The sequence below is a fragment of the Symphalangus syndactylus genome, chromosome 6 (genome assembly GCF_028878055.3).
Source record: "Symphalangus syndactylus isolate Jambi chromosome 6, NHGRI_mSymSyn1-v2.1_pri, whole genome shotgun sequence".
NCBI classification, from domain to species: Eukaryota; Metazoa; Chordata; class Mammalia; order Primates; family Hylobatidae; genus Symphalangus; species Symphalangus syndactylus.
The window spans coordinates 132,828,680-132,852,535 of record NC_072428.2 but is presented as its reverse complement, the minus strand read 5'-3'; the positions used below and the strand labels follow the sequence as shown (position 1 = coordinate 132,852,535).

At 48.8% G+C, this 23,856-nt stretch overlaps 2 protein-coding genes across 5 annotated transcripts in view; both read right to left on the bottom strand.

Moving 5' to 3' along the window:
- LOC129485105 (M1-specific T cell receptor beta chain-like) overlaps nucleotides 1-23,856 on the bottom strand; it is a 96,627-nt gene that overhangs the window by 11,218 nt on the left and 61,553 nt on the right. Inside the window, exon 3 of the mRNA XM_063642312.1 lies at nucleotides 4,154-4,204. Within this exon, the coding sequence (XP_063498382.1) occupies nucleotides 4,154-4,204 (51 nt within the window). The remainder of the gene's footprint in view (nucleotides 1-4,153; nucleotides 4,205-23,856) is intronic.
- Nucleotides 15,016-19,394, bottom strand: LOC129485106 (trypsin-2-like). Of its 4 annotated transcripts, none has more exons than XM_055284288.2 (6): nucleotides 18,546-18,688; nucleotides 17,360-17,519; nucleotides 16,974-17,015; nucleotides 16,058-16,311; nucleotides 15,522-15,658; nucleotides 15,016-15,220 (listed from the first exon to the last, which is right to left on the bottom strand). In XM_055284288.2, exons 1-6 carry the CDS (start codon nucleotides 18,583-18,585, stop codon nucleotides 15,068-15,070), a joined length of 786 nt encoding a protein of 261 aa, XP_055140263.1. In that variant the 5' UTR covers nucleotides 18,586-18,688; the 3' UTR covers nucleotides 15,016-15,067. The 4 variants fall into 4 exon arrangements, with proteins under 4 accessions (XP_055140263.1, XP_055140266.1, XP_055140264.1 ...); XM_055284291.2 differs by having other exon boundaries at nucleotides 16,986-16,988; XM_055284289.2 differs by lacking the exons at nucleotides 16,974-17,015; nucleotides 18,546-18,688 and adding an exon at nucleotides 19,264-19,394.

The window sequence follows — 23,856 nt, the reverse complement described above, 5'->3', positions numbered from 1 at the left end:
ACATATTAGAATTAGCTTTTCTTTTCTAGAAAAGACACATTTCCATTACATCTGACTCCCCCACCTGCCCAGCACCTTGTTAAAAAATTTTATTTTGTTGCATGTAACCCTCTTTAAAGAGCCAAGCCAAACCTGGTCAATATCTGATGGGATGGTCCACATTTCCTCCTCCCCTGGGGCACAGGAGGGTGTGGTGGCTTGTCCAGGATGGCTGAAATTCCATGGAAGCTGATGGTCATGGGATTAACCCTTTCGTCTCTCAGAGTGTCCAGCAACCCTGCCTGGCCAGGATTGGAATCTGTCCACAGTTAAGCTTTGCATTCTCAAAAGTAGTACAAGCTAGACCACTGAGTATGAATGAACCACAAAGTCCAAGGGCCATTTCAGTAGAAAGCTCACACTGTAGAGCTCTGGACCCTTTCACATGCTTGACAGAGGAGAGAAAGAATTTCTGGGATTATTGGAATGAATGATTTCATCTGAAGACACACGACGAGTGGAAGAAACCACAATTTACCGTGCCCTTTGCTTGGCTCTGTTCCAACCATGAGAGTGAGCTTTTGGTGCAGAAATGTGGCAAGTCTAGGTATGGGTTCTTTATCCAAATTTGGGAAATGATTTTGATGGGAAAATTGAGATACAGGTTTGGAAAAAGGCAAACCCTGTGACCTAGTGATCATAAAAACAGGAAATGAAAAGGATTGTCACCACAAGTTTAATCCTTTACAAAATCCTTTACAAAGGATTTTCATATAAGTTAGTCCCTTCTGTTTCTATGTCTTAGAGAGAAGGAGGCAGCTTAAGTTGCTTTTCAAATTGCACACCTCCCCCACCACAGCCCCTTGAACCCAGGCCTTTGAATCTGGTGATTTGTACTTTCCACTCGACTCCTTGGTGCGTGTCCCCACCTACGCGAATGTCTGCCCAAGCTCCTAAACTTCCGTAGACCCTATGCATCCCATTCCTCCACCCTTGTCTGTGTCTCCATCCTAGACCTCATCCCATCCCAACCCCACTCCACCGCCTGTCTGCTTCCTCCCCAGCATGGGGAAGGTTGTACTAGGGCTTCCTGATGGGACCTTTACCCTATTATTCCAGCATAGATTCTGAGGCTTAAGAAAATGGAGTCTTGGCCGGGTGCGGTGGCTCACATTTGTAATCTCAGCACTTTGGGAGGCTGAGGCGGGCAGATCACGAGGTCAGGAGTTTGAGACCAGCCTGGCTAACACAGTGAAACCCCATCTCTACTAAAATTGCAAAAAGTAGCTGGGCGTGGTGGCAGGCACCTGTAATCTCAGCTACTCGGGAGGCCGAGGGTGGAGAATCGCTCAAACCCAGGAGGCGGAGGTTGCAGTGAGCCAAGATCATGCCACTGCACTCCAGCCTGGGAGACAGAGCTAGACACCGTCTCAGAAAAAAAGAAAATAGAGTCTCCTACCCATTTTGTCTTCTTTATACCTTATCTGTTGCTAAGATAGTGTCAGTTTCCAGTAGTAACACTCTGTTCAGACCTATCTCCCAAACACCCGCCAAGCACAGGGCACCTCAGAGACGCCCTGAAGCTCGCCCAATGCTGTGACAGGGACTTCTGCCCTGAGGCCTCAAGAGCAGCCCTGAAACCACCTGTCTTCCCAGCCTGGTCCCCCCTGGCTCATGAACCTTCAAACTATCTCAGGAGGACATAGATGCATCTTCTAAGACTGGTAGAGAAAGAAAGAAGGAGGAAGATAAAGGCATGAGCAGAGTTCTGTGTTGGAGGCTGGCAGTGGGGAGAATCTTAACATAGAAGACGGAGCTAGTCACCAAATGGAGTCAACAATGCAGAAGTGGAGTTAGAATGGGAAGGAAAAAAATGGAGAAGATGCAATTTACAAAAGGGAAAGTAAAACAATACATCCACTAAGAAAGTAGAGATGAGAAGAGTCCCAGAAAACAACGAAAAGAAGAGTGAAGAAACACACAGCCCTGAAGACTAAGCAAGGAGCTCTAGTGCTGAGGATCTGCAGTCAGCACAGCAGAGCAACAAGCTGGAAGAGCTCCGGGGAAGGGAGGAGAGGGCACAGCGGTCCAGGTAGGAAGGGGTGACCCTGACCTCCATTCTTACACCCAATTCCCTTCCCAGCAACTGATCATTGCAGTCAAACCCAGGCACCCCCCCAGTCAAGAGTGGAGCCCCCATACCTGTCACAGTGAGCCTGGTCCCATTCCCAAAGTGGAGGGGCGAATTATAGGAGCACAGCTGCAGAGGCTTAGATAAAACCCACCCGGAGATCTCCAGCCAGAGGGCAAGTCTTAGCTCCCTGACAGCAGGATGGCTGCCTTTCTCTGCCTGGATTCATGGCTCTGGACCAAAGGGATTCTGTTAGGAAAAAGGCGTAAGCATACCGTGCGGCATGAGGCACAAGAGGAAGAGGCTTAGAAGAGGCAGAGCCGTGCACATAAGAAGGAGGATGAGCTGAGAAGGGAGTGAGGAGGCAGATTATGGACTGAAGACTTAGAGAAGAGAAATAGAGGAGTCAACGAAGACACACCAAAAGGGAAGGCAGACACAGCTCTGTGGAACCTCACGGGGTAAGAGATTTTACTCAATTCCCATCACCAGCGCCGGGAGGAGAAGCAGAGAACTCTGCCTTCAAGGGACAATGGCCATACCACCCTGATTCTGCAACTTACCTAGGACGGAGAGTCGAGTCCCATCACCAAAATGCTGGGGCTGATTGCTACACAGTGCATCATGAGTGCAGCAAACCCCAGAGGAGCTGGTGCGGGCCATTCCTTCCAGAAGCTGCTTCCACACAGAACTCCTGAGGCCCCACCACACACTCCACTGACCCACATTTTATGAGCTTTTCTTGGCTGTGTTCTCGGTTTCTGCCCTCCCCAAGGGGTCCTCCTGGAACTCCGACCTTATGATACACTATCCCGAAAGAAGCCTTTTACATACCCAAGACAGAGAGCTGGGTTCCACTGCCAAAAAACAGTTTTTCATTAGTTGCACAACATTAAAGACTGGGAGGAAAACCGCCACCTGCTGCCTTCCACTCCTGCCTCCCCAAGTCCACCTGCCAGGTCCTCTCCTGTTCCTTAGTAGAATTTTAACCCTGGTGGGTAGAGGGGTAGACAATGGTACAACCCAAAACGCGGTGGTCAGCAGACCAATTAGGCCCCGTGTGATCCCCCAAGTTCCCTCTTCTGTGACCTTCTCCTTTCTGTGTGAGGGAGAGAAATGGCAGGTCCCTGGTGGTAAGGTCAGAGGCTCTTTTATCTGTCATGGCCATGAGGGGCACCCTTCAAGGAGACAGGAGATGCTCAAGGCGACCCCTTCCAAGCTGAGTCTACCCATCTCTCAGTAGGGGAAACTAATTTGGCACAGGCAGTCTACAAAATAGTGGAGAGGGAGGCTATCCCCTCCTCATCTGCCTCATAGGTCTTCCTGATAAAAATACACTTTAACCTAAGCACCAGAGACAAAGGCTCTGTCTGGATTCCAGCCCTTTTTCTCAAGTTCCCGGCTGTCCAGCCTTGACTACTCACCTACGACGGTGAGCTGACTTCCCTCTCCAAAATATAAGGTGTTTCCAGAACGCAGCCTCCCAGGGCCACTTCAAAACCTCCCAGTCTCTGCTGAGCACAGCTGGGATTCAGGCAGAGGTTGGGAGTTCATGGAACTCTTCCCTCACAGGGACAGCAGCTCTGCTTCCAGCACGCTATGTTCCCTTCTAGAGCTTGCCCCAGATCCGGGCAGGTGACAAAAAGAGACACAGAGTGGCCTCCTATAAAATCCAGCACAGGAATATTCGAAGAATCTACAGAGAACCTCTGTCAGTGAAGCAGATAGATGGAGAGGTGTTGTGGCTCATTAATTACCCACTGGGTTTTCTCTGGGCTCCCCTATCTCAGGGAACTATGAGGAGAGGCACCCTCCCCTTCCCTCTTCTGCCCCATCAACCTGGGCTCAGCTCTGACTGCTCAGAGCCTCTGGGAAGCCTGGGTGGATTCGCCCTCACAGGGAGCCTCCCCTGAACTCAATCCTGGGACATGAGATGACGTCTCTCTTAGTCTGGCCCTAGGAGCTGGGATCTTCGTTCTCTTTGACATTTCCCAGGACAGAATCCTCCCTCATCGTACCCCTCCTAGAGACCCCCAGCCTTACCTACAACGGTTAACCTGGTCCCCGAACCGAAGGTGTAGTCATAGTTAGCACATAAGAATACAGCCACTCTAAAAGGGACACTGTGGACCCACTTTTCCCTAAGACGGATCTGCAAAAGTACCTGAAAAATGTCTTACCTACAACTGTGAGTCTGGTGCCTTGTCCAAAGAAAGCTTCAGTGTTCACACAGTGACAGGGGTCAAGGTGAAAATCACATTCAAGTCAGAGAGAGGGGAGAGGGCCCTGGCTAGGGTGGAGGACAGTGAGCTAAGAAATCTCCTCCTGTGCTTTATGGGTATTGCACAGAAGAACACTTTGACTTTTGCTTTTTAGGACCATGGAGAATGACAGAGTCCATCCACAGGGTCCTAGGTCCCTTTCTCAAAGGATGCCCCATTCAAATGCTCCCTCTCTGAGGGTCCATCGAAAGGGAAAGTGCGTGGCCTGCAGAGGACGGCAGGGGCCCAGAACCTAAGACTCCATCTATAGATACCCCTGACTTCTTCCCGAGTCCTCTGGAGAGCTGGTCACCTCTGATGAACTTTCCACCTGACTTTGTCTCAATTTTGTGGGGATCGGGACCCTCCCTGAGTCCTCCACTTGCGAGGTTCCTGAGGCAGTCTTCTTATGTCTGAGCTCTCTCTGCTTGGGAAGCTTTAGTTCTCATCTGGGCCTGTCCTTATCACGGTCTTGGTCTGACATGTGATCAGGAGTGAGGCAGAGGCAATCTGAACCAAATTGCATTAAGACCTGTGACCCAGGAGGAAAGAAGAGGGACTCTGGGAGTTGGGACCGCCAGAGAGGTTTTTGTAAAGGTTTCCCATAGAGTTGAATCATTGTGGCCCCCTGTCCCCACAATGTTACAGCTTTGTACAAAAACAGCCCCTCCCATGGGTCCACCCCCAGAGCCTGGGAGAAACCACCAGAGCAGCTGCTCCTTTGAGGCGAGTGGAGGGTGGGTGACATCACCCCCCGTTATGCAAGTTAGTGGTGGGGTATGGACCAGGCCAGGGCTTCCTTCTCGCCTCCAGGCACTGTCCTCAGGATGTTTTGAGCTCCTTAGAGCTGGATACCTTTGTAAGGCTGTTTGGCGAAGGGGCTGGTCTTCTCCAGTACCCACCCCTCTCCAAGCTGTCGTCACATGGGGCACCTCCTTGTAGAGAAGCCACAGCCCCTGTCACTACCCCGGCCCTGCCCCGAGGCTGTGTGTCACTCGGAGGGTTTTAAGCTATGACTTAACATCCAGAAGAAAAAAAAAGACAAACTTAACTACATAATGATGACACACTTGCATGGTAAAATATAAACAGAATCAAAATACACGTAACAATCTGGGAAAAATATTCCCAGTTCTCACCATCAGGGCTAATCTCCTCAACATACGGTGAACTCCTAAAAATCAGTAAAAAACAATCCAGCAGCGCAACAAAAATAGGTGAAGAGTAAATTGTTCAGAGAAAAATAAATCCAAACGGTACCAAATTATCAGGGAAAAAAAATCACAATAAGAAATATAAAATAAAAAAACTTCATCAAAATACACTTTTCACTAATTTGACTGACAAAATTGAACTATATGCCTATCACTAAGGGACTGGATAAACTGCAATATGTTCACACAATGGAGTAATATTCAATGCTAAAAAAGAATGAAAATATTTTATATTGCTATGGAAAATTCTCCAAGATACATTATTAACCCGGAAAAGAGAAAGTCTCAGAATAGCATAACTAGATGCCACCTTTGTCTAACGGGGGGGGGGAAAAGAAGAATTATACTTTTGTATTTACTTGATTTTTTATACATTGTGTATACAGAAACACTGTAAAGACACAACAGAAACTGACAAGAGTGAGGACCTATTAAGAATGAGTGGAGTAGGCCAGGTGCGGTGGCTCACCCCTGTAATCCCAGCACCTTGGAAGGCCAAGGCAGGTGGGTCATCTCACTCCAGGAGTTCGAGACCAGCCTGACCAACATGGCAAAACCCCATCTTCACTGAAAGTACAAAAAAAAAAAATAATAGCTGAGCGTGGTAGCGGGTGCCTGTAATCTCAGCTACTTGGGAGGCTGCTGGGGTAGGAGAGTCACTTGAACCCAGGAGGCAGAGGTTCCAGCGAGCCAAGATCGCGCCACTGCACTCCAGCCTGGGCGACACGGTGAGACTCTATCAAAAAAAAAAAAAAAAAAAAAGAATGAATGGAGTAAAACAGAGCGGAAGTAAAAGTTACATTTCCTAGTGTCAACGTTACCGGGTTGTTTCCATTTTAGGGTCATATAGCTCTATTGTTTACTGAAAGTTAAACTTAAGTTAACAATTTTAAAAAACAAGAAAATCTGCCTTTAAATAAAATATGCTACTTTAAAAACCTACTTGTTTAATTTACAAAGTCACTTTTTTTTGCAAAAGAAGTTTATGTATGAAGTTATGTAGAATTTACGTAAGAAGTTGTTTCCTTGTCCTGAATTTGCTCAGTGGGGACTTAATCACGTGGACAACTGTGGAAAATGCACATTCCTGAGTAGTCTTCATGACCTAGTGAGTTAGAATCTCCAAGACTGAGTTTACTTATTGATTTATTTAAGTAAACAACCAAACAGAAAATTACCCTGGGTGTTTCTGTTACAGTGCCAGGCTTGGAACCCACAGCTTGTCCCCTGACTAGAACAGGGCAGAGGTAAGCCATGGTGAACATCAGAGGGCAGTCTAGGACTGCCCTAAGTTTGGTGCCAGGTCATGGCCCTTAGGACTTAGGGAAGAAAGAAAAAGAGGAGATGGTGTATTCACGGCATTAATAGTGATGGACCTCGCAACACGCTACCAAATGCCTGCATAAAAAGTTGATTGCAGCCAGGTGCAGTGGCTCACGCCTGTAATCTCAGCACTTTGGGAGGCCGAGGTGGGCGAATCATGAGGTCAGGAGTTCGAGACCATCTTGGCTAACAGGGTGACACCCTGTCTCTACTAAAAATACAAAAAATTAGCCGGACGTGGTGGCGCGCGCCTGTAATCCCAGCTACTCGGGAGGCTGAGGCAGGAGAATCGCTTGAAGCTGGGAGGCGGAGGTTGCAGTGAGCCAAGATCGCGTCACTGCACTCCAGCTTGGGTGACAGAGTGAGACTCTGTCAACAACAACAACAAAAAAAGTTGATTGCTTTTATCCATTGGAATGTGTCAAAGCCTTTTCCCAGTACCTTTCCTAATTGAAATACACAGTTTACTTTGATCTATTTCTGCATGTTTTCCTGCCTTACCTCGTTTACTTATCAATAATTCATCCTCTAAGTTAGCGTCTTTTAATCACCTAGTGGGGGCCCTCATCCCGACTGGCCTTATAAATAATAATGCCACTCTGTCTTGGCATCACGGTTCTTTAAAATTCCGTTGGAGTTTGTCCCAGTTTTGCCTCTCTGGACGGTGCGCCCAAGCGCATATGCAGCGTTTTTTCCATAAAAGCCCGGAAGACCAGTTAGGCAGGTATCAGGTTGGGGTCATTCATCCATAGGGGCAGCAGGGGGCAGCCTTTCCTTATTTTTTAGACCTAAGTAACTGCAATCTGAGCTCCGCCACTTGAGGGGGCGAGAAGAATGCGCAGCGCGTGGTGGGGCGAGAACGCTGAAGGGAGCAGGGTTACTCCTGCGCCTCTGTGTCGGGGGCGGGTGAGAGACCCGGAGACACGCAAAGAACATTTCACGTGTGCAGTTCTTGAAAGCTTTCCAGCATGTTCATTTCAACCCAAATTCCTTGTTCTCAGTTGAGGAACTGAAACCCCAAGAGGCTAAAATGAGTTGCCCAAGGACGAAGAAGCACCGCGCCCCCAAGACTCCTTAAATTCAGGAGATGCCGACACACGCTGCCCCTCGGTGAAACCGACCTCCTGTGGCCAGACTGCGGGGCTCCCAGCAGCCTTGTAGCGTGGCTAAACCTCTTAAACTCTGTTTCTTTATCTGTAAGCTGGAAACAGTAATAATACCTACCTCATGGGGTTGTGAGAATTGCATGCGATAGTGCATGTCGGGGTTAATCATCATGCCAGAAGAGTCAGTAAAAATGTTAGTGACGGAAGCCGGGCGCGGTGGCTCACGTCTGTAATCCCAGCACTTTGGGAGGCTGAGGCGGGTGGATCACCTGAGGTCAGGAGTTCGAGACCAGCCTGGCTAACATGGTGAAACCCTGTCTCTACTAAAAATACAAAAAATTAGCAGGGTGTGATGGCACTTGCCTGTAATCCCAGCTACTTGGGAGGCTGAGGCAGGAGAATTGCTTGAACCTGGGAGGCGGAGGTTGCAGTGAGCCAAGATCACACCATTGCACTCCAGGCTGGTGACAGAGAGAGACTCTGTCTCAAAAACAAACAAAAAATAGTGACTTGTTTTCAGAGAGATACTGTAACTGCACAATAGGTTCACCTTGCCTGCTGTATAGACAGAGCCGATTTATGAAGACAGGGGAATTGCCATAGAGAAAGAGTAATTCCCCCAGAGCAGGATGTGTGGGAGACTGGAGTTTTACTATTACTCAAATCAAATCTTGCCGTCTCCCCAGGAATTTGAGGATCCGAGTTTTAGAGGATAATTTGGTGGGCGGAGGGGAAAGCAGTGAGTCGGGAATGCTGATCGGTTGGGTTGGAGATGAAACCCCAGCTGTTTTCTTGTGCTGAGTCAGTTCCTGAGTGGGGGCCACAGACCAGATGAGCTAGTTTATCGATCTGGGTTGTGCCAGCTGATCCATCGAGTGCAGGGTCTGCAAAATATCTCAAGCACTGATCTTAGGTTTTACAATAGTGATGTTATCCCCAGGAGCAATTTGGGGTTGGAATCTTGCAGGCTCCAGCTACATGACTCCTAAACCATAATTTCTAATCTTTTGGCAAATTTGCTAGTCCTATAAAGACAGTGTAGTCTCCAGGCAAAAAGGAGGTTTGTTTTGGGAAAGGACTGTTATCGTCTTTGTTTCAAATTAGAAACTAAGTTCTTCCCAAAGTTAGTTCAGCCTATGCTGGGGAAGGAATAAGGACAGCTTGGAGGTTAAAAGCAAGATGGAGGCCGGGTGCCATTGCTCACGCCCGTAATCCCAGTACTTTGGGAGGCAGAGGCAGGTGGATCATGAGGTCAGGAGTTTGAGACCAGCCCGGCCAAGATGGTGAAACCCCGTCTCTACTAAAATACAAAAAATTAGCCAGGCATGGTGGTGCATACCGGTAGTCCCAGCTAGTGGGGAGGCTGAGGCAGGGGAATCACTTGAACCTGGGAGGTGGAGGTTGCAGTGAACCAAGATCTAGCTACTGCACTTCAGCCTGGCAAAAGATTGAGACTCCAGCTCCAAAAAAAAAAAAAAAAAAAAAAAAAAAAAAAAAATCACAAGATGGAGTTGATTGGGTCAGATCTCTTTCACTGTCTCATTTACAATTTTGCAATGGCAGTTTCAATACTGGCCTAGGGATGTCATTACTGTATCCAATCTCAAGTTTTCAGCGGGCATCAGAACACCTGGAAGATATGTTAAAATGCAGTTGCTGTCTGGGTGTGGTGGCTCACACCTGTAATCCCAGCACCTTGGGAGGCCAAGGGGCGGGCACATCACTTCAGCCTAGGAGTTTGAGACCAGCCTGAGCGACATATGAGATCGCCATCTCTACAAATAATATTAGCTGGGTTTGTGGTGTGTGCCTGTGGTCCTACCTACCTGGGAGGCTGAGGTGGGAGGGTCACTTGAGCTTGGGAGGTCAAGGCTGCAGTGAGGAGTGATCATACCATTGCACTTCAGCCTGGGCAACAGAGCAAGACCCTATCTCAAATAAAAAAAGATGCTGTTTTTTGGGCCCTGTACCAGGAGATCTGACTTGGTGGGTCTGGGGTAGGGCCTAGCTTTTGTGTTTCTCCTAAATTCCCAGGTGATTTTGGTGTTGCTGGCTTAGGGACCACTCTTTGAGAACCATTATTCTGGAAGGGTCTTTCTTTTCTCAGCACATTTACCTCCATTCCATGTTTATTCCTCCACTCACTGGGTGCTTATTACATCCCAGGCTTTGCTTAATCACTGGAGATATCGGGATATGTAAGACAAGATGTACCCGCTCGAGGAGCACACAGTCGATTGCCAGGATGGACACATCTATTGCACCTCAGCACCTGAGCACCTGAGCAGGACTAGGACAGAGGCAAGTGGAGACAGGAGGGGGATGCCTGCCTCAGACCCAAGGGAGGGCCAGCAGGGCCAGACCCAAGAGAGGTGGGAACAAGGAAGAATCAGGAAGACTTTTCTGAAAAGGGTGAAGGAGAGGTTGGGAAGGGCTTCCAGTCTGAGGGTGCCATAGTGTCCAGAGACAGAGGCAGGAGGCACATGGCTTGCTGGATGGGCCACCAGGGCTTCTGAGCAGGGGAGGGGACAGGGGAGGAGAGCAGTGAAGAGGCATGAGACTGGGAGTGGGGGCAGGGGTGGTACCAGGAGAACCCTACATTTCCCTAGGGAGCTTGGATTCTAGTTTGATCACTGTGGGGGGGTAGGGAGCAATGCCATAACCAGGAGCGCTCTGAGAGCAGTCGTCTTGCCGCATGGAATGGGACAATTGGGAGGAGCCCCTCAGGAGATGCAGGGAGGCAGGGAATGGGTGATAGTGACAGAGGGCTGGAGAAACATCAGAGGTCAGCGCTGACGGACTTGTCGTCACCTCAGACCACAGTCGTAGTGGGATGTGAGGGGGGCCACAGAGAGCGTGGGCTTTGAAGCCAGGCAAATAAGGAGTCAACCCCAGACCTACCATCTGCTGGGCTTGGGACGTGGGTAAACTAATAAGCCTCTTTGAACCTGTTTTCTTATCTGTACCGCTGGATTAATAACCACTCCGGAGGGGAGAGAAAACTAAATAGGAAAATGTCTATACATAGGAATAGTGTAAACATGTTGGTATTATTGTATGGAGGAATAAAAGGCAGACTTCTCAAGAACACGAGGGATGGAGACCCAGGGGTTTATCTTCTCCCCTCCAGACACAGGAGCCAGTTGTTGGGCAAGAGGGCCAGCAGGATCATCTACAAGCAGGACACGGGCTTGTGGGGAGTACAGACTGGGTTAACAGGAGCACATGTGGAGAGGGGCCTCCGAGGAAGCTGACGCGGTCAGTGCTGGGGTTTCCTTGCTTATGTTTGCTCCGGGTACAGAGAGGACCCTGTGTAGTCAAAGGCAGCAGTGAGGTCTTGCCAAGCATGCCAGCATGTCACACATCAGCACACTGGGAGCCCAGAGAAGTGCCAAGGGCAAGAAACCTCTTTAAGACCACTGTTCTGGAGGGTAGAGGAGGAGAGGAAGGAGAAGGAGGTGGCAGTGCTGTGACGGAGGAGCAGGAGCAGGAGGGGCTTGCAGAGGAGATGGTCCAGGCCGTGTGTGTGTAGGGGGGTGGGTGGTGTTCCTGGTCCTCCAGGTGCTGCCCAGCCCGTCAGCCGAGGTGAACCCCCATGGGATAAGCCTGTGTGGTACCAACAATCCAAGCTACACCTGTGACACAAAACACTGCTGTGGCTCTGGCTGGGGTGGGCCACCATCACCATCCTCCTGGGCTGCTGCTTCGTCTGCTGCCACCGCTGAGCCAAGCACTGCCTTCGGGCCAGGCAGTGGCAACAAGAAATCAACCCGATCACCTGCAGGAAGCCCATGATTACTTAGCACTCCCGTTTTATCTTCAGTTTGTTGCCAAACTATTTACTACCTTGTTATGAGGAAGTGGTTTCCCGACCTCCAACTCTTCCCCAACCATATAGTGACTTCCAGCTATGGCATGTGGCCCTTAAGGTGGCAGTGCCCCTCGGACTCCCAGGGGGCACAGAGCAGCCCCTTGTCTGGGCCTAGCAGAAGCAGCACAAGACCCCCACGCATTGCTGACCCTGGGGCCTCTGACACCAGCTGACACAGCAGCCACCAAAGACCTGGGAATGCAGCTTGGTGTCTCTGTGGCCAGCCTGGGGGAGTTGGACCGAGGATCCTCCCTGGGCAAGGATTTAGAATATACGGAGCAGCTGCTGAATGATTACAACTCTGAGCATGACAGACTATCCCCTCCCCTCCCCGCCCCCTTCCCCCCAAGCAAAGAGAAGATACCGTGTGTGCAACTGGGGCCAACATGACGATGGCCCCAAAGCATTCAACATGCTCATCAGTGATGCTCTGGATGGCCCCCTGGACGTCCATGACAGTTGCCCTGTGCAGTCACCTGGTGACAAGGAGGAAGGCCCCTGCCAGCCATGCAAGGAGCAAGCTTGAGAGTCTGGGCATCCGCACCTACCACGGCCCCCAGTCCCTGCTGCTGAGCACCATGGATGAACAGGACTCTCCCAACCCCTAGAGCAGCAGCTCCTAGCCAGAGCCGACCCTGTCTGTGCCCAAGAACTTGGCAAAGCAACCAGGGCTGGTTGTCCCCCTTTGTTTTCTCTTCTTCTCTCCTGCATTTTTCTCCATCTCCAGGTACAGCTTGGGATGTGGATGCCTCTCGCCACACAGAAACACTTGGGATTCATTCCTGATACCCCAATTCATACTGATATCCCCCCTTTTAAAGTCAGATCTCACCTACCTGTTTTGGGTCAGAGAAATGTGTGTTTTAAAATCCCTGAGGAAGGAGGCAGGGACTGAGCACTCAGATGATTATTGGTGAAGTGGATTTATGCTTAATTTCAGTTTAAGAGAATGTTGCTGTGTCTCTGCCTAGGACAGGCAGCCCACTGTGGCCCTGGGTGACGAAGGAAGCCCACAGAGGCCCAGGGTTTGTCACCTGTGGCTGACAGTGTCTGCAGAGCCAGAATTGAGCTAAACCCATGAAAGGATGAGCGCTGATGGGCAGTTGTATGGTAGGTTGCTATGCGGCTTCTCGATCTCTCAAATTCCAGGTGACAAGATCAATGCATGCTTGAGGGACCCCTTCCCAGCAGGCTCTGGTGGCTACAAACTGGTTCAGGTGTGGAAGATCATACCACTTTACCTTTGGTTTTTCTTTGAAAAACAAACAACGAAGACAGATGAAACCAAGAATTCTACCAGTGGGCAGGCAAGAATTCTCTTTGGGAAAAGGGACGTTTGTGGCTCTTCCCCACATTGGCCTTGAAAGAGCTTGGCTGCAGAGTGGCTATTATTAAAATGTCAAAACAATAGAAGGTGCTGGTGAGGCTGCAGAGGAAAGGGAACGCTTATCCACTGTTGACCAGAGTGTAAATGAGTTCATGGAAAAATTAATGCAGAAAGCATTTTAGAGATTTCTGAAATAATTTAAAACAGAACTACCTTTCCACCCAGCACTTACTTTACTGGGCATTTACCCAAAGGAAAATAATTGTTCTGCCAAAAAGACACATGCTTTTGCATGTCCATCACAGCATTATTCACAGTAGCAAAACCATGGAATCAACCTAGGTGGCCATCAGCGGTAGACTGGATGAAGGAAATGTGGTACATACACACCATGGAATACTATGCAGCCATGAAAAGAATGAAATCATGTCCTTTGCAGCAACATGGATGGAGCTGGAGACCATAATCATAAGCAAATTAACATAAGAACAGAAAGCCAAATATCACGTTCTCATGTATAAGTGGGAGCTGAGCATTGGGTACACATGGATATAAATATGGGAAGAGAAGACACTGCAACTACTAGAGGGAAGAGAGAAGGAGGGTGGATAGAGCTGAAAAAATACCAATTGGGTACTATGGTCACTGCCTGAGTGAGGAGATCATTTGTGCCCCAAACCTCAGCATCACACAATATACCCATGTAACAAATCTGCACATGTACCCCATGAATCTAAAATAAAAGTTGAAATTATTTTTTAAAAATGGGGTGTGGGCCAGGAGCGGTAGCTCACGCCTGTAATCCCAGCACTTTGGATCACTTGAGGTCAGGAGTTCAAAACCAGTCTGGCCAACATGGTGAAACCCTGTCGCTACTAAAAATACAAAAAAAAAAAAAAAATTAGCTGGGCACAGAGGTGGGTGCCTATAATTCCAGCTACTTGGGAGGCTGAATCACTTGAACCTGGGAGGCGGAGGCTGTAGTGAGCAGAGATCATGCCACGGCACTCCAGCCTGGCTGTAGTTGAGCCAGAAGGAGATGTTTTGTGTGAAGGCTGAGGTGGGAGCTCTTCAAATGGATGAATCCTGACCCTCTCTAGTTTCTTTCCCTGGTCAGAGTGGGGAGCTGGTGTTAGCTGTGGGATTCACTGTGGCGTCCTACCCCAAAGGCAAAGAAGATGAAAATGCAGCATGAAGAGCTGGGCTTGATTCCCAAGTCGCAGTCTGGCTCCCGCTATGGTAGGCAGAACATCTCTCTAGCCTACACACAGAGATGGAACTAGGGAATTGAGGGAAGAGTCAGGCAGCCAGGGAGATTTATCTGAGTCTGATTTTCCAGGTGAATGAGAAGGGAGGGCTTGGTTGAGGGTTTGGTGCCGACACATTCCTGGGAGAGGCACGTCATCACCAGCAGTATTTTTAATCATTGTTGTATTTTGGCAAGAAGATTCCGCTGGGCAAATATTTGGGGCCACCTCGAAGATGCTGACACATTTTCTGTGCTGTGATTGTTCTGAAGGCAGAGTAGCTCTAACCACTCTGAGAAGCCCAAATAAAACAATAGCCCCTGCCAAAGAGCACCTTTCTGAAACACACATTTCTCTAGAAAACAGTGTCCCCCTTTCTCCCAACCTTCTTATTTTTGGATTCCACCTCTTTGTATGTGCTAATCTAGTGTACCATGGAACACATTTGGGAGCTGGAGGCTCTACTTACGTTTAAGGGGGAGAGCCCTGTCTGACCTGAGATGGAGGATGCTTTCCAGTGTGAAGGAGTGAGAGGGAGCAGGCACAGACACAGACAGTGAGAGCAGGGTCACTTTATTGGTATAGAGACTGCAGAGGGACCAGGGGCTTTAGCTGTTGGCAGCTATGGTGTCCTTAATCCAGTCCACATAGTTGTAGACCTTGGTGTAGACTCCAGGCTTGTTCTTCTGGGCACAGCCATAGCCCCAGGAGACAATTCCTTGGAGCTGTCCATTGGCGACCACAGGGCCACCAGAGTCACCCTGGGGAGAAGAAGGGACAAGTTGTATGAAGAGAGAGATGGAGGAGGAATATAGCTACATTTACTCTGAACCTTAAAAGACCCCTTTCCAGCCAGCTCTGTGGCTCCACATCCTTCTCACGGTGGCCCATTCTCTGTTCTTCCTAAGCAGACAGCTTGCAGCCCAAGGGAGCCTTCCTCACTCCTCCATGGGGGCACTGCAGGGAGCCTCCTCCGCTCCACCGCCTTGGGAGTTCAAATCATTTTCCCTGGCGGGGCCGGGGTATCAGTGGGAGCCTCAGCATGGGAAGGGGTCAAATCACCTGGCAGGAATCCTTGCCTCCCTCGAGGAAGCCCACACAGAACATGTTGCTGGTAATCTTTCCAGGGTAGGAGGCTTCACACTCAGCCTGGGTCAGCACAGGAGCGTCCAGGCACTGCAGCTCATCTGGGTAGTCGGCTGTGAGGATCAGGAAGAGATCAAAGAAAGAAATGTGGGTTAGGCCAGGGAAAGAGTCAATAATCTAGGATGGAACATTGAAGAGGAACACAGCCCCTGGAGAGGACTCCAAAACATAAGTCCTGGCAAGGGACTCTGGCTTTCAGTTCCCAGAATGATCATTGTTGAACCCCTCCCAAGACATGATCATAGCAAGTTCTCCATTTGTCGTGTCTTTTGATTTTAGGAGCCAAGTCCTTGAGAATTGGCATCTCTCTGGTGCCCAGTGCAGAGCCTGTGTGTAATGGGCACTAGAAATGTGTCTTAAGCTTGGAGGCGAGAGGATTCAAGTTAAGGGGCATGGTTTGTTCTAGAAATTGTGGGATGGAGGGAAGCAGAGGGACAAAGGGTCCCACTCACCACCAGAGCTCAGAGTGTTGCCCCAGCCGGAGATGAGGCACTCGGTGCCAGCAGCTGGAGGGGCGGTGGGCAGAGAGATGGTGGACACGCGGGCATTGATGACTGCATTTGAGGACAGCTTGATCAGCAGGATGTCATTGTCCAGAGTCCAGCTGTTGTATTTGGGGTGGCGGATGATCTTGGCTGCATTGATGAACTGTTCATTCCCCTCCAGGACTTCGATGTTGTGCTCTCCCAGTCTCACCTGGATGCGGCTGATGGGCAGGGCAGGCATGGTGAAGTCCTTCTCCCACGGCCAGGGCACCCATCCCACCTTTGCATGGGTCCTTAAGCTCCCTGCTCATGGACATCTCTGGAGGCATGGGGTGGGATGTGTGGCCATATCACATGGGCAGGAGAGCGATGTGGGTCAGTGCAGGTGTGAGACCCAGGACCTTTCTGCTTCAGAGGTTGGTGGTAGTGGGGTGGGGAAGAGTCAAAGGGATCCCACCAGAAGCTGCTCCTCAATCTGCCTTCCCAGACTCTTTCCCACAATCTCCATGGTCACTAGCACTGTGGGCACAAGGAGCTCCTTGAAGTTTTCCAGCATTCTTCACCCCAGGCCTTTGCTAACTGTGCACAGTGCCTGCTCCTCCCTCGTTTCTTGGCCTGGTGAGCGCCACCCTTCTGTGTAATCTAATCCAAGGGTAGCCATAGCATTAGCATCTCCTGGGAACTTGTTAGAAATGTAAATTGTTGGTCCTTACCCCCACCTACTGATCAGAACCTTGGGGATGAGACCCAGTGATTTGTGCCTTAACAAGCCTGCAGGGTGTTCTGATGCATACTCAGGTTAGAGAGTTCTTGGTGTAGGCAGCGGTTCTCACCTCTGTCTATACAGTCTAGAGTTACCAGAGGTAGAGTGTGAAATACTCACTGATATTCACACCCTCTTCCTGGAAATTTTGAGTTAATTGCCCTGGGATAGTACACAGGCATCAGCATTTTTAAATACTCCTTCTTAGGTGGCTTTAATGTGTAGCTAACCAGCAAAAGGTACTTGCCTGCTTTTCTCACCTCCCCAAGATCATCCCTGCCTGCTTTTATGACCACAACCCTTGCTATTTCATGGATTTGCCTGGGTGTGAGAGCTTCCTGTCTTGTGTTCACTCTCTGCTCTGGAGAGTCAGCTGCTGCCAACAAGTTTTCTTCTCCACCATCTCTCCTGTCCATCCTACCCACCCTCAGTAGTTCCCTGGGCTCAAGCCAAGCTCTTCCAGACAGCCTGGCTGGGAGTTTTGTAGTCAGGTGCCCCACACTTACGACTTGTAGCAGTGAGCTGCTGACACCACCCACTGTTCGCTGATGAGGGAGCCACCACAGAAGTGGTAGCCAGAATTCAGGGACACCTGGTAGGGGACAGAATTCTCCTCACAGGTGTAGCCCCCAACGATCTTGTCATCATCATCAAAGGAGGCAGCAACTAGAGTGGAGATGGGAAGGGAGAAGGCAAGTCAGTAGCATGTTAGTGGTGGCGCTCCCGGGCTGCGGCTGCTTCCTGCTAGTTAGAAAACCTTAACAAGTACAGTGAGGCTAGGCAAGTTGGGGAGCACTGACAGCCCTGGTGAGAATCACTGCCTGTGGCTCCTAAGTCTCTGTGTCTGCAGGGCACATAGCTAGGTATCCTGTGGGGGTTCAGATCTCCCCTGGGGTCACCAGGCTGAGGATTCAAGGAATGTCCTCACAATGCTTCCAGTGGGATAGGAATTGGAATGTGGTTGTCTCACCCACTGAGTGCTTCTCTCTTTTATTCACCACCTGTGTATTCCACCTGGCTATTTAAGCCCCGGATTGTCAGGCTACTTTGGCCAAGCTAGGAAAACCCCCTGGCTGCGTAGACTTGGCCATGACCACCTTCCCCCTCAGCTCGAATCTGCCCAGCGAGGGCAGAGTTGAGGGAAGCCCCAGGCTCACTTTGGCAGAACAAAGGTATACGTTATTATTGGCCGAAACAACAGCAATTCTTAACCTTGGCTGCATGCCTAGAAATGTTAAAAATCATCTGGGAAGCTTAAAAGCCCAGAACACAGGCTGCACCCCAGACAGTTGAAGTGAGAATTTCTAGAGTTGAGTGTCTTGCATGAGTAATTTCAACCTCCCCAGGTGCATTCGAGGTTAAGAGCAGCTATAGTGGTGCTATTCTGGTGCTGTCAGAGCCAAGCCTGAAGCCAGCTGCTTCATTGCATGGGCCAGCCCCACCTGGTCTCCCTTCCCAGCTTCTCCAACCACAGCTCGGATATGGATGAATAACAGCGGTGGGAGTGAAATCAGGGAGAAAGTGAAACAAGTGAGGCTTAAAAAGAGCCCAAGGGGGATGGGAAGGAGAAATGCTAGATGGAGGAAATAGAATATCAGAGCACAGTCAAAAGAGGAGAGGTGGCAAGAATGGCAGGGCATGTGTCTGCCAGGGAAGGGGTGGTTGGGGCCTGAGGCAGGGCGTGAGACTCACCAGCAGCTCCAACAAAGGTAAGGATCAGGAGTGGATTCATGGTGGTAGAGTGTGCCTGATTGGTGGTGGAGGACCCGTCTTTATACCCCCTGAGGATGGGGAGAGGAGGTGTCTGTGAGGTGAGGGTCACTGCTCCTCCCAGCACAAACACACCTGCAGCTTTCCCCTTCCTATGGCCTTGCATCAGTATGTTTGGCCACTGTGTGGGTTTGTGATTCACAGATGATAAGGAAACTTGCCTTCTGACAGCTGAGAGGGAGACCAGCTGTTTCCTGGAAGGATGCTGATATGTGAAAACAGGGAAGCCAAGCCCCAGATCACACAGCTGGGCTTTCTTAGGCCGAGGAGATGAGGGTTAGAAGGAGGGAGAATGGCCTGGCAGTTTAGGAATCTTTTTTAACTATTGGGGATGTATTTAATGTACTTAAGGAAGGACAAGTGTTGGTAGCAAGCTTGGCTTTTTTAGTGTCCTGGGGCCCCCACGAGAGGAGCAAAGTGTTATCTAAGGCTTATTCCTGTAAATATGAAGATGTTTCTCTCCAGTCACTCAGCGGGAAGGTCAAATCCAAGGCTTTGGGGAATGAGAATTCCAACATTAAGGGGTAAGGAGAAGAGAGACTCAGCATTCCATAGGATGCTGGGCTTGAAGATGGCTCTCCTTCCTACCAAGGCATAGAGATGAGAAGAAGGAGGGGGCACAGGTTAGGTAGAAGCTTACTCAGTGCATTTGGAGGATGGAAAACCAATGGCGCACTCCTCCCCTTCTTCAATGTGAAGACATTTGTCTCTCTCGTGTGCATCCTGTCATAGATTCTTTTTATGCAGCCTCATGGTTGCCCTAGCAACCTGCACTCAGGGTGATTGAAACTGACCCACCTGCTCGGGGCTGACAGCCTGAACCAGAATGACATGCCACCGATCAGATGTCAGGGTTTGGACCATGGTAAATCTGGGTTACAATTTGATCTGAGAATCAGCAGTAGGTAGGGATTTTAGCACATGGTAAATGGGTGACATATTGGGTTCAATAATGAAGATGTGGAGGGGTGGGTCTAGAATTTTCTATTTTAGATGTAGTGAGATTATGCTTGGCTCAGTACAAAGTGAGTCTTCCTAGAGAATATCTTGATTTGAGCCCTACCGAGGCTACTAAGACACATTGTGTAATTGACTGAGGCACAACCTGGCCAGAACATTGTGGAGATGGAGATGCTGTCTGCGCTCAGGTCTAATGATGGAAGGAAAGGAGGGGCTTCCTTATGAGGGTGCTTTCCCTTCTCAGCAACTCTGAGCTCAGGTTGGTGACAGGCAGGAGTGAGCAGAGTTCAAGTTTGAATTCTTTGAAAGGTGAAAGAAGCAGGGATGTTCTGGAGATAGTGAGCAAAATGAGAAAAGCTCAGAAACTTGCTAGTGAAATTGGACATGGCCGGGGGGCTAGAGGGAGGAAGCAAATGGAAACCAGAGGTAATTGGAAAAAAAAATGCCAAAACGGGGTCCGTGGAGTTCAGAGGAAACACAGGAGTACCTTTGGTTCAGCTCCTGGCGTGGCCGCTGAGGCAGCTTCCTCACAGCTAGGAGACCCACTGCTCTGAGAACCCCTCTCCCCCCAGTACCCTCTCTAATCACTAATAGGCTGATACTTAACACTGCTATGCTTAGATGGGGCATAGTGCCTGACTGCTTTACAGGAGATTTCACGTAAGCAACAGTGGTACATTGCTCTTTGTTTATGTTGAGTTTCACAGTTTAACTTCCCACCAATGTGCTAATTGTGACTTGTGTGGAGCAAAATTATTTCCATTTATAGAGGAGGAGACTGAGATTCAGAAGGATTCTGTCTTGCCCAAGAATACAGATCTTGGCAGACCTGACCATAAGGCCAACGGAAGCCATGGAGAGCATTGTGAAATGTGGGAATTGCTGCAGGTGGCATCAAAAAGGAGATTTATTGAGGATGAAGGCAGAGGTCCCCAGAGGACAAACTGTACATCTGATTCCTTCCTGGTGCTTTTCTTCCTGGCAGAAATAGATGATTGAATTCATCTTTCTCCTGGCACCTTGTCTCAGAGCCTTACCTTGCCACAGTTCCAGACCCATCCAGGCCATGACTGCCATGTAGATGACACACTTCTCTGCTCATGAATAACTGGCCAAGCCTGAGGTAGCCGGGTTTTGGATCACTGATAATATGGGTTTTTCCTGTGTTGTCCCTAAACATGCTGTTTCATTTTGTCCCCTTGTCATGGGGTCTTCACAGAACTCCTGCCTTAGAGGATAAGGAGAGCCTCTTGCTCTAGCAACTGTAGACACCAGTGTGCACTCAACAGGGAGGGGAAACTTGGTAGAAGATGGAGAATTTTTGGCCGGGCGCGGTGGCTCACGCCTGTAATCCCAGCACTTTGGGAGGCCGAGGCGGGTGGATCACGAGGTCAGGAGATCGAGACCATCCTGGCTAACACGGTGACACCCCATCTCTATCAAAAATACAAAAAATTAGCCGGGCGAGGTGGCAGGCGCCTGCAGTCCCAGCTATGCGGGAGGCTGAGGCAGGAGAATGGCGTGAACGCCGGGGGGCGGAGCCTGCAGTGAGCGGAGATCGCGCCACTGCACTCCAGCCTGGCCGACAGCGAGACTCCTTCTCAAAAAAAAAAAAAAAAAAAAGAAAAAGAAGATGGAGAATTTTTTTTGGAAAAGGGGATTTTTGGATCAGTGCTTGTGGCTCTGACTGTCTTTCTGAAAGGGAACACCCAAAAATATGAGGATTTTCTGTAGCTAGAGCTTGAAGACGAGCCTTCTCCAGTATTTTGCGCTCTTCCTTAAGCGATCACAGCATAGTCTGAGGTCAGCTTTCTTCAAAAGGAATGACTTTACAGGCAGAGAAGATAGCTATAGGTGGAGACTGTTACCTCATACTGTAGACTCAGATGTGTAGGATACGTTCAGATCCAGCTGCCCAAGCTCAATTTGGAGGACATGTCATTCTTGGTACCGTTCATTCTGAACTATAGATTTCTTTGTCTACTTCTCTAAGATATCTTTCTGGCTTGTGTTTAGTGCTTAGCACACCAAACCACTATCCTTCAATTATGATAACAGTGAATCATTTCTGTGTGCTTACTATATAGCACATAACTTACTATACAGCATGTAACTCATATAAGTTAAGAATTTCTTTTTTCATTTTATCATCACAACCACCTATGGAATTGCCCACTTTACAGATGACCAAATGAGCTTTCTGAAGGTGAAGTGACTCTTCCATGTCCCAGAGCAGCAGCTCCCAGCCAGAGCCAGACCGGCCTGCACTCAGGACCTTTGCAAAGCAACCAGCACTGGAAAGAACCGCGAGAGAAGCTTTTAATGTGTTCCAGCCACTTTGTCACCCTTTTTAATCTTCTCTTCTCCTGCATTTTTCTCCATCTCCAGGTACAGTTTGGGATGTGGATGCCTGTCCCCACATCCCCACATAAAAACACTTGGGATTCATTCCTGATACCCCAGTTCATCCTGATTTTTCCCCCTTTAAAGTCAGATCTCACCTACCTGTTTGGGTCAGAGAAATGTGTGTTTTAAAATCCCTGAGGAAGGAGGCAGGGACTGTCCCCTCAGATGATTATTGGTGAAGTGGGTTTATGCTTAATTTCAGATTAAGAGAATGTTGCTGTGTCTCTGTCTAGGACAGGCAGCCCACTGTGGCCCTGGGTGATGAAGGAAGCCCACAGAGGCCCAGGGTTTGTCACCTGTGGCTGACAGTGTCTGCAGAGACAGAATTGAGTTAATCCCTTGGAAGGATGAGCGCTGATGGGCAGTTCTATGGTAGGTTGCTATGGGGCTTCTTAATCTCTCAAATTCCAGGTGACAAGATCAATGCATGCTTGAGGGACCCCTTCCCAGCAGGCTCTGGTGGCTACAAACTGGTTCAGGTGTGGAAGATCATACCACTTTACCTTTGGTTTTTCTTTGAAAAACTAACAACGAAAGACAGATGAAAACAAGAAATCTACCAGTGGGCAGGCAAGAATTCTCTTTGGGAAAAGGGATATTTGTGGCTCTTCCCCACGCTGGCCTTGAAAGAGCTTGGCTGCAGAGTGGCTATTATTAAAATGTCAAAAAAACAGAAGATGCTGGTGAGGCTGCAGAGGGAAGGGAACGCTTATCCACTGTTGGCTGGAGTGTAAATGAGTTCATGGAAAAATTAATGCAGAAAGCATTTTGGAGATTCCTGAAATAATTTGAAACAGAACTACCTTTCCACCCAGCAATTCTTTTTTTTTTTTTTTTTTTTTTTTTTTTTATTATACTTTAGGGTTTTAGGGTACATGTGCACAATGTGCAGGTTTGTTACATATGTATCCATGTGCCATGTTGATTTCCTGCACCCATTAACTTGTCATTTAGCATTAGGTATATCTCCTAATGCTGTCCCTCCCCCCTCCCCCCACCCCACAACAGTCCCCGGAGTGTGATGTTCCCCTTCCTGTGTCCATGAGTTCTCATTGTTCAGTTCCCACCTATGAGTGAGAACATGCGGTGTTTGGTTTTTTGTCCTTGCGATAGTTTACTGAGAATGATGTTTTCCAGTTTCATCCATGTCCCTACAAAGGACACGAACTCATCATTTTTTATGGCTGCATAGTATTCCATGGTGTGTATGTGCCACATTTTCTTAATCCAGTCTATCGTTGTTGGACATTTGGGTTGGTTCCAAGTCTTTGCTATTGTGAATAGTGCCGCAATAAACATACGTGTGCATGTGTCTTTATAGCAGCATGATTTATAGTCCTTTGGGTATATACCCAGTAATGGGATGGCTGGGTCAAATGGTATTTCTAGTTCTAGATTCCTGAGGAATCGCCACACTGACTTCCACAATGGTTGAACTAGTTTACAGTCCCACCAACAGTGTAAAAGTGTTCCTATTTCTCCACATCCTCTCCAGCACCTGTTGTTTCCTGATTTTTTAATGATGGCCATTCTAACTGGTGTGAGATGGTATCTCACTGTTGTTTTGATTTGCATTTCTCTGATGGCCAGTGATGATGAGCATTTCTTCATGTGTTTTTTGGCTGCATAAATGTCTTCTTTTGAGAAGTGTCTGTTCATGTCCTCTGCCCACTTTTTGATGGGGTTGTTTGTTTTTTTCTTGTAAATTTGTTTGAGTTCATTGTAGATTCTGGATATTAGCCCTTTGTCAGATGAGTAGGTTGCAAAAATTTTCTCCCATTCTGTAGGTTGCCTGTTCACTCTGATGATAGTTTCTTTTGCTGTGCAGAAGCTCTTTAGTTTAATGAGATCCCATTTGTCGATTTTG